Below are 17,016 nucleotides of genomic sequence, written 5' to 3'. Positions count from 1 at the left end.
AGTTTGTCTGAGCTAACTCGGCCATATCCGATCGGGTCGACTCATCCGACACGGCCGGGTTCGACCCGATCAACCCAGTTGGAATCGACTCAGTCAACTCGGCCGTGTCTGACCGGGTCGCCCTGTTGACTTATCCGGGATCGACTTAGTCGACTCGAGTGAGTGAGAACGGGTCGACCCGATCGACTTGGTCGAGCTTGACTCAGCCGACCTGACTGAGACGGACCGGATCAATCTGGTCGACTCAACCGGAACTGAACCCGTCAACCCGGTCAAACATCGCACATCGCTACGAGATTTCCTTATTTGGGAAACACATGCTGGTGGTCTGAGCGGACATTTTGGTGTCAACAAGACCATCCAATTGTTGGAATATCAGTTCTACTAGCCGTCGTTGAAGAGGGACATTGGGAAGATTGTCTCTCGTCGCTTGGTGTGCTCGAAGGCCAAGATGACGAAGCAAAATGTTGGGCTCTATACGTCTTTACCTGTACAGACGCGTCTCTGGGATGATGTTAGTATCAATTTCATCCTCGGCCTACCGAACACGGCTCGACAACACGACTGTATTATGGTCGTAGGCGATCGATTCTCCAAAATGGCCCACTTTATACCGTGCTCGAAGACCGCCGATGCATCATGCGTAGCACGCTTATTTTTCGACGAGATCATCCGTTTGCATGGAGTACCACAGTCGATCGTATTGGATCGCGACGTGCGTTTCACTAGCTATTTTTGGAAGACTCTATGGGTCTTAATGGGGACGAAGCTTAAATTTTCCACAGCCTATCACCCCCAAACGGATGGGCAGACTGAGGTAGTGAATCGTAGTCTAGGGAATTTACTACACTCGATCATCGGAGAGAATCTCTCTACTTGGGATCGTGTCCTACCCCGGGCTGAATTTGTATTTAACTCTTCGGTGAAATGTACCACTGGTCGCACTCCGTCTGAGATAGTTTATGGCCGGATACCTCGTAAGCCTCTACCTCGTAGACAAGCATACTAGAGCTTCTGAGGATCGCATTGCATTTGCACAGCATATTACGGACATGCATCATGACATTCATGCACGTATTGCATTGCAAAATGAGAAGTACAAGGTTGCCGTTGATGTGGGACATAGGTCAGTTAGCTACACCAAGGGAGAACTTGTCATGGTCAGGTTGAGGCTTGAGAGATACTCTCCTGAGGTCGCTACGAAGCTTCACGCTCGTAGTGTCGAGCCTTTCTCAGTAGTCAGAGTGATCGATGAGAACGCCTACGTTGTGGGTATCCCACCAGATTGGGGGATCTGTCCCACTTTCAACGTTAGCAATCTGGTCTGGCACCAATCTATGCCACCTATCATTGAGCCTCACAGCCCCTCGAGGCTTAGTAGTAAAGTGGGCGAGAAAAGCCATCTACCCCCTCCCATCTTTTCCCTAGTAAGACATGAGCATGTTGAGTCGGTACTGGAGGAGGTAATTAACGCTCCAGGGGAGCGGATAGACCACAAGTTCCTGGTACAGTGGCAGGGTCGACCGTCTTCGGACGACACATGGATCTCAGAGGTGGAACTTCTTCGACTTCGGCCGGTGCTCGTCCAACCCATTAAAGACACAGTTGGTTTCAACTTGTCCGAGCCGAGTTCTTCCGAGCCCTGGAGGATGATGGAGGACTATCTTGTCGATCACACCCTGATCCATCGCTAACCACGTTGTGAACCCGAGTGGACATGAAGAATCTATAATTCCACTACCAAGCTTGAGAAGCGACATCGTCTTACCACTTTGCGTCATGTATCTTTACGCTCTTTCTTTCTTTTGTCATCTTTGGATAGTTGGGAGGCCCCTCCTGCATGAGTACCGGCCTCCCCCTCGTACGTGTTTTATTTTTAATCATGTTTAAGTGTCATCTTTAGGTGGAGGAAATCCATGTTGGGCTTCTTCTCCCCCTAAAGCTCCCTTTTAAGGGGAAAGCCCAATAGGCCTTCTGATGTCGGACGTCGTCAAGATGTCGTCCGGTCGACACTGAGGGTAGCGGCTCGGTATCAAATGAGGATCTCTATCGGACGACGATGGCAAGTGTCGTCCGGTAATGTGAATGGACAGATATGAAAGATGACGGAAAGGCGTAAAAATCCTATTGTGGTACGTGCGAGTGCCGAAATACAGTGTTGCCATTCCAGAGATTGACGGGATCGCTTTTGGTAAGGTCAAACAGACCTCCTGAACCTCACCCAAGAGGGTCGAGGGCGAGTATGTCGCCGAACGGGAATACCCCGCTAATATGCTAACACACGTCGGTAGGACCCGACTCGTACCAGGCAGGTAAGACTCTCGTATAGATTGTCGTCGTAGTTTTCTCAACCTGTCTCACTCTCACCTACGTCTAACCCGAGCGCGGAGGAGGCAATACGAAAGTGCACTGAAGTAGATAAAAGACATAAAGAGCAATAAGGAGAGGGGTACCTTCGTCGCATCTTGCGACGGTAAAATCTCTAACACTAGGGACCGGAGGTAGCGGTGTTGACGGGGCGTGGCATTACTGTGGGACGCGGGCGTGCCGGGTGCTAGGCAGCGCAGGCACAATGACGCGGGCGCAGCACAGGTCGCGGGCACGGGCTGAGCTCGGGCGCGGCGCGGGCGGGGTGCAGGCGTGGCACAGGGTGTGGTTTGCATCCAGGTTCACGGACGGTAGTGGTCGGCGCAACGCGGGCGCAGCACATGGCGTGGGCACGGCGCAAATACCAGATGCAGCTCGGGGCGACACCGGCATGGTGCTAGGCGCGATCCGCGGCGCCGGGCACAGTCAGCAGAGGAAGGCGGGGCGGGGGCAGAGCACGGTGCGTCACGGGGTGCGATCCACAGCGCGGAGTGTGGGTGGCGGCGTTCGGTGTGGTGCGGGAGAGGTAGAGGTAGGCCGGGCGCGGGCGGAGCATGGCGCATCATGGGGCGCAGCCCGCAGCGCGGAGTGCGAGCGGCGGCATTCGGCGCGGCGCGGCGTGGCGCGACACCTCACGAGCTCCGCACAGGCGCGGCTTGACCGTCCCAACGGCGGTGGCAGATATGGGAAAAGGACGGCGGAGCTGTGGCAGTGTAGGCAGCGTGCAACGGCGAGGAGGGTGGCAGCGGCGTCGCGCGATGACGGCATGCGGTGGCGGGAATGGCGGCGGCGGTGGCGCGTGGAGAAGCGGCTGGCGGCGTGCTGGCGGGAGGCGACGACGTCGGCGGCCTTCTCTTCCCCTCTTTTCCTCTCCTTCCCTTCTCCTTCCTTCTTCTTCTTCCTCTTCTTCTTCTTCTTCCTTCTTCTTCTTTCTTCTTCTTCTTCCTCTCCTCAACGTAAATGACTCTTCAAATTCCAAACATTATTTTTTCCAAGAAAATCAAGAGTGTCAAAAGAGGGCGCCCGCCCCTTCCTCTTATAGGGAATAGGTGGATGGGCCCCTTGAAACAAAACAAACAAAATAAAAGGGAAAATGGCTAAAGGGCTAGTGCCCATAAGCGGGAGTGGAAGGTATCCTCATTCGGGAACTTCCCCTCGCTACACGCGGGTACGAAGAAAACTAAGAAAGCGAGAATAAAAAACGGAAAATGCGAGCAGGCACGGGTCGAATATGGCGCGTTGTCACGTCGAATATTTGAACCCGATGTTGCGCGTCGTTGCTGTGGCTCATCGTGTCGGCTGGACACGTGTCGGTGGCGGGCTCGACGATGATGCTGGTTCCTCCAGCGACGGTCATGCGGTATCGGACGGTGCCGCGCCATCACCTTCTCCTTAAAAAGGGGGCCCAATTGAGCCTCCATAACTTCCACCCCCCCCCATAAAGAAGAGGGAGGAGTGGACGTGGAGGCCAAGAAGTCATCGTGTTGAAGAATTCAGATCTATCGTTTTCTATTGGCAGTTATTTTTCTATCATTTTCTTTGTTCTATTGGCAGTAACAGGTTACTCAATTTCAGTTCGAATAGCTATGTTGGGGGGTTCCAATTTAGTCCATTCATGCTGTGTTTTCTTCCTATTGAGAGAAGAAGAAGAAGAACACCACCGACCCATTGATTCCTAGAAAGTTTCTAATCGCTCTTCCAAAGATTATTCCTTATTCGCCATCAGGATTATCTTCCAGATTCAGCTCATTACTAGAGGCCACAAACAACAAATTCACACAAGGCATTTTCCTCTTGGATCTCTTCCCATAAGGAGTTTTCTTTGCGTAACATTCCTACGCACGAATTCCTGCTAGGAATCACTTCCGCCGGTCATGGGGTTTCAACGAAGTTTACTCACCTCATTTTTGCATCCCTCTGCTTCATCTAGTGATTAAACGATCACTGAAAACAATAGCTCCATAAGATATTGACAGTCCTATTGTGATCACAACGGAAGGAAAGGACCCTGAATCTGGGATCATCAGGATAGTTGAAGAAGAAAAAAAGGAAAGAGATTGATGTCCTTGGGGGTTAATCAATCATCCTCCTTCCTGCGTACGGTCGCTAAATCAGATTCCTCATGAATCGGGTGAATTTTGGCCATTATCGAAGGTCTTTATTTGATCCATTGATTCAGCATCTAAGCAGTGTTTGTTGAGGCTGATCGGAATATTTCACGATCATAAACGGAGAAATCATTACAATGTCAAGGATCAGAAATTTCCCTCACTAGTCTGATAGGTCTTTCAAGGGCCTCGTGGTCAATCATCCTCCGGTGTGGAACTCCTGCTTGTCTTCCTTGAAGTTCAGTCAGTTCGAACGATCTGCCGCAAGTTGTTTCTGATCGACTTGATTGGGTGGTATCTCGTCGGTGCATAAAAACAAGAAGAGATGACGGTTGCCACATTCGATTGTCCTACTATTGGCGATCCCATTCCCACGCACGTGGTCAACCCTGTGTCTTTTCTTGCTGGAATCAACAGGCTAATGCTATTGCGGTCGTGGACCAGTAATGCTTCTTGTCATCTTGTTGAAGCTGAGGCTCAACTAGGATTCAACCTACATCCTCCATCAAGGATAATCCGATTCAAAGCATCCAGTTGATTATCCGGCAGGTTCCGATTCCTCACTCTCCTTTCATTTACGGCTTAATTATCTTTTTCAGTGCCTATCTCCCAGTGTTCATTGCCTCGAGTGGAATTATACAAAACTTAGGAATAGCCAGCATACTAGTATTGATAGAATTTTGTTGGCGGTACTTGATCAGCGTGTATCCATTGCCGTGTGGACGCTCACAGGACAGTAACGTCCCCTACACTGTTGGTCTTCGACCCAAACATCCGGGTCATTGGGCGTTTGGCTGTGACAAAACCCGTCACATGTAGTCCAATTGAGTTGCGTCTCACTTCTTTGGACGATTAAAGTACTTCTTGTTATCATTTTCCCAAATCATATACATTAATTCATTTCATTACATCGCATTTCAAGTTTTCTTTGTACGAAACACGAAGCATCAGTTCAGACCATCGTGTTACATCATGCCTTCTCCAAAGAGGAGGTATCGCGAATGGCAGCCCCATTTGACTACACCTTGATAGGGAGATTTTCTACAAGATGCCCACTTATTGACAACATCACGAGGGTATACTTATCTGCAAGGAATTTCCTCGGACCGGTAGTTATTGGAGCACACAACCATTGGAGTATTTTTATTCACTTCCAATTGGAAGCGGACTTCAAGAAGGCTTGGAGCCGCACCACATGGATGATTAGTGGCTCCACTATGTGCACCTATAGATGGATGGCCAAACAGACTAGCAGCTCATGCGAACACTGGCCCCACTCCGTATCGGTATGGATAGGTTTCTCAGGTCTTCGGCCACATCTCTTCACGCCCACTGCTCTAGAATCTCTAGCCAGTGTCGTTGGAACATTTATACGTCTTGATAAAGACGTGCATATGTTCAACTACCCAGGATATGCCAAGGTATGTGTTGAGATAGATCTACTCTAGTTGATCCATCATATGATACTCATTCACCAGGGCCATGAGTTGATTCGCCAGCCCATTGTGTACAAGAACCTCCCACGGTTCTGTACCCACTGTATCCTCTTAGGTCACACTCTTCACATGTATTTCCAGAAGGCGCAGGCCACCTTGCCCTCCTTAGAGGAGTACCTCCCCCCTTTGCCCTATGATGAATACATCGTAGAGGCAAAGCCCACTCCCTAAGGGCGTCGACCTAACCAGAAACTGCCTCCACCTACACACCTCATCCCCACACAGCAGAGTGTGACTCCTCGAGATCATATGCAGGCTAAGCCTACTCCAGCCAATCCTACGCCCACCGCTTCATAGTGGGTGAAGAAGGGTGCTGATAAGCGCCCCCAAACCCTACCTCGAGCTAAGGATGTTCCTTCCATTAGCCCTTGGTCAAGCAAGCGCAAAGTGGTTAGAGCACTCACCCTCACCTCAAAAACATTTGCCCTTTTGGACGTACTAGATGGACCCAATATGCAGGATTGCACGGAGGTTGGTCGCTCCTCTGGTACCACCCTCACCCATCTCTCTCCATCTCCTTGGCATACAACCCCCGCCCCTCATCTTCCTCTCGGCCTACGTCCTCTTGCCCCTCATCATCCCCTCGGTCTGCATCCCCTCGCCCCTCAGTATCCCCCCGGCCCTCATCATCCCCTCGGCTTGCATCCCCCAGCCCCTCAGTTCTTCCCTCCCCCCGCTCCCCCCCCCCACCTCCTTGTCCCCCCTCATCATCCCGCTTCCCCCCCCCCCCTCTTAGCCATTTCACCTCCATCCCCACCAGCTCCTCCACCCTCCCACCACCCTAGCCCCCCATCCCATCCTAGCCATAAACCACCCCCACCTGACATACTCACCTCATTGCCCGACCTCCATCCATCACATATCCCATTCGATCGAGAGGATTGCTTGACTAACTGTCACGCTTTGCCCACTAGCTCTAAGGCTACTTGTGGAGCTACTAGTGGTCACACTTCCATGGGAGAGGAGGACGATGCCTCCATCTTTGAGGAGTCAGACACATATATGGACACCGTCCCTCCTTCAGGACATCATTCGGATGCCCCTCATAACACCCCATCGAGGGTGCGTCACACGAGCCGATAGCTTTATGATTCTAAGTCTTGTTTGGAACTGCAAGGGGATTGGCCACCCTCTAACCCTGTCACATCTCCTTTCTCTAATAAAAAAGAACAACCTGGGGATAGTTGGACTTATTGAGCTGATGACTACATCGGATCACTCCCATTCCATTGCAAGGAAACTCAGAATGGATGATGTTTATTGCCATTCCACGAATAGGCTCTGGCTTTTTGGAAGCGAGATTATTTGCTGGAATTACTTGTTGAAGGGACACAGTATGTTACTTTTGACATACCGTACCCCGCGAAGCCCTACACGCTCATTTAAAGGAAGATTTCCTTGAGCTGCTCTTTTGATTAACAAGACATTGGGAAATTGCAGTCTCTCTCTTAAATGAAGAATCGCTTGGGCTGTTATTTTTTGTCTCCGTGTAAAACTTGCAGACTAATTGATATGGCCTCATTGAACGCCCGGGGCACATCAAAGGGGGCGGGCAGGGTCGAGCCAAGCAGTCCACCTCCGGGCCACCTCCGGTCCGTGCTGGGTCAACCTCCAGGCATGGTCGAGCTGCATGCTCCCCGTCATTAGCTCTCTGATAAGATGATAAGCTGCATGCTCCCCGTCATTTCAATGCCTCCTTCACCGTCCCCTGCTCTCACCCAGCAAGAACATATTTTAAATTCAAATTGCCAATCAAGAATAATGTTTAACTTTATTGAAATGATGTTTATTAATAATAAACGCATGGTGTAATATAGTTGTTCGTCTCACCTGGCACAGAATGCAGCCCGACTGTGGGGAACTCAGTCTCCTACGTTGGAGTTTTTTATCTGTGGGGAACACAGAATCCAGCCAACTCACTTGCTTTTCTTGCCTAAAAATTTCGGTATCAACCGAGATAGGAAATTTGAAATATGTTTTTCAATAAATTCTCAAACGACATAGGTGCATATCTAAAAGCGTTAAATGAAAGAGAATAAAATAAAGGCAGGTTCACATCTATAGGATGAAAAATAATGTTCAACTGTAATGCGCCTTGGCCAGATCCTGGGGCTGTAAAATTTCAATAGCAGAACTAAGTTATCGTTCATCGACCAGCTCAGAAATCTGCGACTGGAGAAAATCCTTAGTGACACTGCTCAAATAAAGATGAGATTTCAGAATCGCAATCAGATGTACATCATCAGTCGTCTGGGAAAGGCAGGAGAATTTATTCTGAGGTGTTTCTCCTTTTTTGATTGATTCTGCTTTCTTCTAGAGGGCTTGGCGTTCCTCAAGGTAATTTCTAGCAACAACATCTTCAAAGGTGCTCGACAAACCATGGGAGATTTATGATCTTTCTTTTGCCTATATTGCTGCAACTGAATAGAAATGAGGATAAAAAATGAGAAAAATAGCATGAAATATCCGTAAAGAGCAAGAAACTGATGCTTGGAACAATGAAAAAGCAACATAAAAGGGAATTGGGGCAAGAAAAACCTTCTTCCGTCCGGCGGCTAATAGATCCGTCGTGTTCTTGTTTCTTTCCATTAGATCTTGCAGCATAGGCCAAGAGGGAACTGAGGGGTCAACGATTCAATCCTCACAAGAATCTGCTCTGCAAAGAGACCCACCAATTAAAGAAGCAAGAAATTGAATCCTGAAGCAACCTAAATCCATGACGACTGCAAGAGAAAAGGCACAGATCTACCAAGAGAAAAGGCGACACAGAAAGAAGGCGTCAAACCTAGGACGAATCAAACTAAGAAGCAAAACAGTCAAAGATGAATCTGTTCATCAACAGATCCCCCCTCCGGATAACTGTACTGCTTAAAATAAATCTTGATTCAAATCACGAGAAACCAAATTTCCAACAGAATTTGACAAAAAAAGCATATAAAAACAAATTCGCTGCGTTTGGAGAATTGATTTCTTGGCAAATTGAAGACAATGCTCCGATCCGCGGGAATTCTTCTTCCCCCCCTTCTCCTTCATGCGAGAGTTCTACAGAGAGAGAGATTGAAATTTGAGATCCAGTCAGTCCGCAGTCTACCATCACTCGTGGATCAAAGCAAAAAAGAATCGGCGAGGAAGAAGAATTGAAGATCAAATTTCAATGAACCCTAGAACAGCAAGCGCAAATGAACGAATGGGTATGGAAGAGCATGAATTTAGCTCGCCCATCTCCTCTTTATCCCAGGGCACCTCCGTGGCCCGAGAGCAGGCGTTGATGACGGTGTTGTAGGTGAGGACCGTCGGCGCGACAGAGTAGGCCGGCCGCTTCAGCCGATCGAGGAGGGCGAGGGCGAGGTGTGCTCACAACGATTCCGCGCCGACGGCGTTGATCAGCGAAGCCCCTTCTCCTCGCGCCTTTCTTCCTCCTTCTCCACCGCCTTCTCCTTCGTTGCCTTTCTCAGCTCTCTCCCGGGTGACTCACATTGGGCGGGCTAAAATCTTTCTTTCTTCAAATCGCGCTGTGACGTGGAATCCACGTGGCTGCCACGTGGATTCCGCCTAGGTGGACTCCGCCGGAACTCCACCTGGCAGCCACGTAGACTCCACATCACAGGCTGCGGACCAAATGGGACTTCGGGCTGTGTCGCGGCAAAAAAAAAGTAAGGGCTGTAACTCGAATTTTCGAAAAAGTTCGGGCCACACCGTGATATAACCCCAATTATTGAATCCAGGATCTTGTTTAGTTTTGAGAGTTGTCTCAATGTGGGATGGTGTTATTGGGGCCAGATGCTTAGACATGGAGGACGGATGACGATTTCGTCATCCGTCATTTCTCTTTCGTCATTCGCTTTCGTCATTAGTCATCCGTCATTTGTGACGAATGATGAATGATGAAAAATACGGACGAATGACATAAACGACGGATGACACTGTCGGTTGATGAGAATATTAATGTATAATTTTTACTTTAAATTTTTACATAAACTCATTGAGTCACTGGCTTCTATGAGGAGAGAGAATTCGCTCTCTACGTTTCCTCCATCTCTACTGAGCTCAGAGTTCCTGTTCGGTGAGCGGATCCTGAGAGTTCCTGCTCCATCTTCAACCTTCCATGATGTTCCCAGTCATTCCATTACCGTCGACCACGATTTTCTGTCAACGACGAGATCCAAACATTTAAATACGAGAAGGGTATCTACGCCTCTCCGTTGAATCCGTCTCCCAGACTTTTTGGCAAAGCTTCTTTTCTGTTCTATCTTATTTGATTCGATAAGAGGTGGGTTAGATCTGTGTTTCCGCGAGAAGTTGACCACCGCCGATGGCTTCTACAAGGCAATTCGATCGTGTTCTTCTCGAGTCCATCGTCTTCTTCGTTCCGCCGGCGATTGTTGGCATGTTCATGGCTCTCTTTCCATTTCATCTTGTTCTTGTTCTCAACCTCTCAACATCTTGTTCTTGGCATGTTCTTGTTCTTGTTCTCAACCTCTTTCCGTTTCATCTTGTAAGAAGATAAACAAGAAAAGGCGCCGCCAAAAGCACTTCATAATGAACTATACCCTCACAGTAAGACCGGTGAATTTTTCTTAGATAAGCAAGAATCAAGGGATTAAATATGCATTAGGATGCACTGTCCGAGCTAAAAAACATGCACATAAAATGCGGCGTTGCAAGAATGTGGCGTTCAACACAGCAAGATCCCCAGGCGCAGGAAGAGTAAGAGAGCTGAGAGACAGAAAGGGAGAGATGTGACGAGTGGGGTGTTTTTCGTGAGAAGCGGGGGCGGGGTGTTTTTCGCGATAAGGGGAGAATTTTCGTGAACCTGTAGATGACGGAACGGAAACGAATGACAAAAATATCTGAACGGAATTCCGTTCCGATACGTTGCGTCCGTCCATTTTCGTCATCTGTTTCCGTCCTCCAGCCCTACAGGTACTGTACCGGATATCGGAAATGGGAAATTTTGATATAGCCAGGTTGATTGTTATCGTGATATTAGTTGCCATTGTACTGATATTGGATATCAGCGTTCGGTATTTTCTCAAGCGCTGGATGACGAAAACATATAAAAGTGAGAAAAATGGCCCTAAAACGGCTTTAAATTGAGTTTTCCTGGGGTTCCTGGAGAAAAAAGTATTGAATACTAGATCTTGTTTAGTTTTGAGAGTGGTCTCAGTGTGGGATGATGCTATTAGGGCCAGGTGCTGTACCGGATATCGGAAATGGGAAAATTTGATACCTGGGTTGACTGATATCGTGATATTAGTTGCCATAGTACTGATATTGGATATTGGCGTTCGGCTTTTTCTCAAAGGTTGGATGACGAAATCGGATACAAATGAGAAAAATGGCCCTAAATTGAGTTTTCTTGGGGTTCATGGAATAGAATTATTGAATCATGGAGCTTGTTTAGAGTTTTGAGATTGGTCTCAATGCGGGATAGTGTTATTGGGGCCAGAGGTTTTATCGGATACCAGAAATGGGAAAATTTGATACCCAGGTTGACTGATAGCGCAATATAGGATGATAACATCGGATATCAGTTGCCACATTACTGATATTGGATATCAGAGTTTGGCTTTTTCTCAAGGGTTGGATGACAAAATTAGGTATCAGATAAAAGTAAAAAATATTAATAAAAATGGTTGGAAATTTTCCCTAAATTAAGTTTTGTGTCAGTTCATAAAATAAAATTATATAATCCCATATCTTGTTAAGTTGTGTATTTTAACTTGTCCCAAGATATTTGCCCCCATCTCGAGAGAGTGATACCAATATCAGATGATGATATCAGGCCAAATGCTGTACCGGGTATTGGAAATGCAAAAATTCAACTTTCGGGTTGAGTGATATTCAGACATCAGATATCAATTGCCACAATACTGATAATTGATATCATTAGGCATCCTGATATTGGGCCTCGCCTTTGTCCCAAGAGTTGGATTTCAAAATCGGACATTGGTTCCTAGATATATCTCTTATTCTGAAGAAAAACAGTTGGAAAACTTCCCTAAATTGAGTTTTTCTTGTGGTTTATAAAATAAACTTACTTTATCCAGATAATAACAAGTATTGTACAAATAAACTCATCCCACGAGATTTGTGCCTATCTTATGAGAGCAATTGTGCTAATTACTATTTGCCTGTCTGGATCCTGATATTCGAGGATGATATCTGATATCGGCCCGGATGCTGCACAATATATTTGAACTGGGATAATATATTATCCAGTTTTACTGATATTTAGATATCAGATGCCTCAGTACTGATATCATTACTGGTGCATTTGCCTTGGTCATTAGGGTTGGATGCCAATATTAGGTTTTGGTTTTTTGATATACCTCTTTTATTTTAAATGGTTGGAAAATTGCCTTCAATTTATTTTTCTTGCTGTTTATAATATAAAAATTTTCGACTACCAGATCTTGGTATGTTATGTACTTCAACTCATCCCAAGTGATTTGTACCCATCTTGCCAGACTGATCTCAATATCCTCTGATGGTATCAACAGAATGATGCACCGGATATTGGAAATGGGAAAATCCAATATATGAATTTCATGATATTCATATATCAGATGTCAGTTGACGTAGTGCTGATATCTGATATCATTAGGCATCCTGATATTGGTGTTCGCCTTTGTCTTGGAGATTGACTTTAAAAAGAATATAAGCGGCAATATTTTTATTTAGATATAATTATTTTTTCTAAATAAAAGTGGTTCTAAAATTTCCCCAAATTGAGTTTTCTTGAAGTTTATGAAAGAAAACTATTAAATCCAGATAGATATAAATATCAACTAATTTGAATAGATTTGTACCCATCTCATGAGAGTGACTCAGATTAGTTTTCGTCAATATCAGAATGTTGATATCGGATGTTGATGGAGGGATGGATGTTGTAGCGGATATCAGAAATGGGAATATCCAAATATCGAGTGAAAATATTGGATAAAAGTTATTTGTTCTGATCTTCGCACCACTTTTGTCTATGGGATTGGATGAAAAATTGGATATCTGTAATTGATATTGGTTGTTTTGTTAACTAACATATAATTTGAAATATCATTTAATTTTTTATTATTAGAATGGGGAAAAAAAATTTCTCCATTTGAATAAAATCAATCATTTAAAATTTAGTAAATTAATATTTAATGAAGGTGAACAGGTTGGCATTGCTGGACTGAAGCGAGACAACAACGATGAAAGTCAACCAGAGGCTTATTAGCCCGGCCTGGACTAGATGGTAACACCAGGGGCATGCTCTGTCTGAGAAGACTGTAACATCACATGTACACATGTGACTACAATAAGTAGTGTTATTCATTTTATTGAAGCATTCTGAATAAAAGTGCTTGCATTACTCATTTCCTTTTTTCTCCCAATGTTTCTTATAGAAATAAACTGATATCCAATATCAATATCCATTATGAATTCCGATATTTGATACCCTCATCCACCACCATCCTGACCCCTATGATATAAACGATATCTAATATTGGGAAATATTCAGTATCCTTCTGATATGTGATACTCGCATCTGAAACTGTCTCAATTTCATCCAGATATCAGATATAGAAGGGGTGAACACTACCACTAAGGTTAGGGAACCCACCAAGGATGGTTGTAAACATAAGAGTAAATCGCTACATAGAATTGGAGGACAGATCATGAATTTTCATCCACATCATCCCAGTCTGACATCCGTCACACGGAAAGAGACGACTGGACTAAGTCGTTCCGTCATTAATTATCTGAGATAATGAATGACTGCTGATGGAAAATGCCAAACTGAAAACAGGGAGGGAAAGAGAGAAAGAGAATGAGAGAGTTCGAGGGTGAGGAATTCATTTCTGTCATCCATTATGGTCTTTGTCACAGATGAGTGACTCAATCAGACTGATGGTCAAATGATGATGATGATGAAATGTGGAAGGGTGATGTGGAGAAAACAACTAATCCTCTGAATGGATGACTAAATGGATGATCATTCAGTCCTGTCTTTCCTTCACCATTATTAGTAATCTGCTATCCATCCCTGATCTCATGTACCCAAGGACGGAACAGAACAGGAAAAGATAAAAGGCACAAAGGCATCTCTTCCCTAGTTCTGTTATCTTGTTAGTGATTATATAACTACCTTGGTGAATCAGACTAAATTTGACCGACGTTGTCAATCCTCATAGGTAATTTAGAATAACAAAATGGAAAATTCAATGTCAAAATCAATATCAAATTCAAATCCAAAATCAATGCCAAAACTAGGAAAAGGTCAACATAATGAAGATACACATTCAAGAATCCTGCATACTTTGTGTCAGGGTACTTCCCCCATAAAAATTTGGCCCCAAGAAGACTTGAATCTGGGAGTTGACTTTGTGGACAATAAATACATGGAAGAATTAAACCACAAAAAAAGTCAAAAACCTCTGTAGAAGTCAACCTCCCAACCCAAAGGGCCGCCTCCAAGCATCCTGTCAACCATGCTCGTCGCAAAGGGATGCCGGACACCGGCAGCATTTGATCCTTCGGAAATTCTCAGAGCAGAAAGTGTTTCTGCCGCCGCCACATGACCCACTAAGTCTTCTATAGGCTCCTCGGTTGACCAGCCTCGGCCCATGAAAAAGTCAACGCTTGCGCAGTCATCTGAGTCTTCTTCCCCGAGGAGGACGTGAAGGGCCACAGCCTCAGCTATGGCTGCACCCTCCTGGTCAAGACGCCGCTGCTCCTCCAGCTTCATCTGCTTCTTCTTCTCGAGCTCAGATCGGAGGGCGGCCGAGGCCGCCAGGGCCTTCTCAAGGCGCCGCTTCTTCTTTTCAGCCTGCTTGAGGCGGCTGCCCCCGTCCTTCTGCTTCTTCTTCTTCTTCTCCTTGTAACCTGACTGACCCGCCTTCTCCATTGGGTTCAAGACTTTCCCAAATTGGAAAGATACTGTATTTCTCCTCCACTGATAAATCGATCTTCAAGGCCTTTTGGATTTGAAGCTGGAGGTGTCAGAAAAAGTAGCACAGGGTTATGGGTTCACAACAAGACTATCAAATTCTGTCTGATGATCTCTGCAAGCTATTGTGAGAAATTCTCTTTGGCAGACCACAGCCTGTGCTCGAAGATGATGCATGCCCAGGAGGAGACAATGGGGAAGAAGAAGACGAGAGAAAAAGTGGCGGCACCAGCCGATGAATTGGTATTCATTTTGTTTCTTGAATTGCCATGTCCTGTGTAGTTCTCCATTTTGTTCCCTGAAAAATGGAAAATGCTTCTGAGTTTCAGTCTGTAATGCTAAAAGTGGCTTTAAAATGTAATAATGAAATAAATGGGAGATCATTGAGTCCCAAAATCTTCAACTCATCTATTTTTAGCTGAAAATGTTGAGATATTACTGAAAATTTGAAGATTTTTTGACCAAAATTATGCAGATTGGAATATGTTGAAATATCTTTAATTTTCAGAGAAAGTTACGCCGAACTGAAATGACAATGAAAATATAAAAAAATTAGCCACTGCACTACTAAAAAACTGGTCTCAGAATTCTCTTTCTGAATAATACTCCAATATAGACAGCAGGAGAGGGAATTCCGGAGACTAATGAAATCACAGTAAAGACTTTACAAAAAAATTTCAATGAAGAACAAATGATCCGGTTGAAATATACCAAAAAACTCGTACCATTACTTATTTCAATGTACCCTGTCCATTGTTAGACATTTTAATGCTCGTTGGAAATTCCGTTGCAAAAGTAAAATAGTGAGGAACAGGGATACGGATTTTAACTGAGAAAATGAGAGAAATATGTTGAATAATTAATTTCGCGAATGTAGTTCTTGAACAATTAATTGAATCACAGATCAAAGAATCGGCCCCAGGAATAAAGATCCGGGGTAATTCGGAAATCATATTTTGGCATTAATTAAAAAATAAAATCAATGAAAACGGTTGCAGAATTGTTAAATTAAACTGATTGAATCGGCAGTCGCAGTGTAAAATTTACATAAATTCATAAAAGGAATCGGAAGCGAGATTCAGTTCGTCGCTGAATTTTCAACCACAACACACGTAATCAAGGCTACAAAAGCTCGAATTCACGAATGGGCACTGGAGAAACAACCGGAAAAAAACGAGGGCCGCGAAAATACCTGTTTTTTGATGCAAGAAAAAGATCCCGTCGGCTGATCTTCGTTGGCACAGCAGGTCTAGAGGATGTCACAGTCAGTCAGTCCGGGCGGAGGTAGAGAGAGAGAGGGAGAAGGCGGCCGACCTCGTCTTCTTCCCTTCTCTCTCCCTCGCTCCTCCCTCCCTCTCTTCCCATCCGATCTTTGAGATTAGCTCGTTGACATTTCATTGGAAGGAGAGAGAGAGAGAGAGAGAGAGAGAGAGATAGATAGATAGATAGATAGATAGATAGATAGATAGATAGACAGATAGATAGATAGACAGACAGACAGAGAGAAAGACAGATAGATAGATAGATAGATGGATAGATAGATAGATAGATAGATAGAGAGAGAGATAGATAGATAGATAGATAGGTAGATAGATAGATAGAGAGATAGATAGATAGATAGATAGGTAGATAGATAGGTAGATAGATAGGTAGATAGATAGGTAGATAGATAGGTAGATAAATAGGTAGATAGATAGGTAGATAGATCGAGAGATAGAGAGATAGATAGAGAGACAGATAGATAGATAGAGAGATAGAGAGAGAGAGAGGTTTACTCTGGTCCCACTTACCTAAACCAATGAATAGGATTCTGTTGTTGCGTCAAGAGGGGCAGGCCTCGGGTTAGGGATGGGAAAAAAAGTTTCGTTCGTTCACATAACACAAACGAAGAAAAATCTATGTAAACAAGGTTCACTAACCATTGGTGTTCACACTAACTGTTTGAAAATAGGAGGAAATTTATCTTAGAAACTGTAGGTCGGGGTCACGTGTCGATGCATGCTTTTCATGGTTTGTTTACAACTGTTTGTTTATGATTTTCATTCTTTTTTTCCAAATTTGCTTATGATGGGGTTTTAGCGATGGGACCTTTCTATCTTAAAATTTTGATGGT

General features: G+C 45.1%; 1 protein-coding gene across 1 annotated transcript; it reads right to left on the bottom strand.

The window, feature by feature from the left end:
* Positions 1 to 14,193: 14,193 nt before the first annotated feature.
* On the bottom strand, positions 14,194 to 16,291 carry LOC144711967 (uncharacterized). Its single transcript, XM_078586132.1, has 2 exons — positions 16,096 to 16,291; positions 14,194 to 15,201 (listed from the first exon to the last, which is right to left on the bottom strand). Exon 2 carries the CDS (start codon positions 14,859 to 14,861, stop codon positions 14,382 to 14,384), a length of 480 nt encoding a protein of 159 aa, XP_078442258.1. The 5' UTR covers positions 14,862 to 15,201; positions 16,096 to 16,291; the 3' UTR covers positions 14,194 to 14,381.
* Positions 16,292 to 17,016: the final 725 nt, after the last annotated feature.

Source organism: Wolffia australiana, chromosome 14, assembly GCF_029677425.1.
Source record: "Wolffia australiana isolate 7733 chromosome 14, ASM2967742v1".
Lineage (NCBI taxonomy): Eukaryota > Viridiplantae > Streptophyta > Magnoliopsida > Alismatales > Araceae > Wolffia > Wolffia australiana.
The sequence above is the reverse complement of the archived record's forward strand: the minus strand, read 5'-3'. Positions and strand labels throughout refer to the sequence as shown.

Coding starts and splice junctions, on each gene's coding strand:
- LOC144711967 (XM_078586132.1), bottom strand. CDS start 14,861: ATGGAGAAGGCGGGTCAGTCAGGTTACAAGGAGAAGAAGAAGAAGAAG.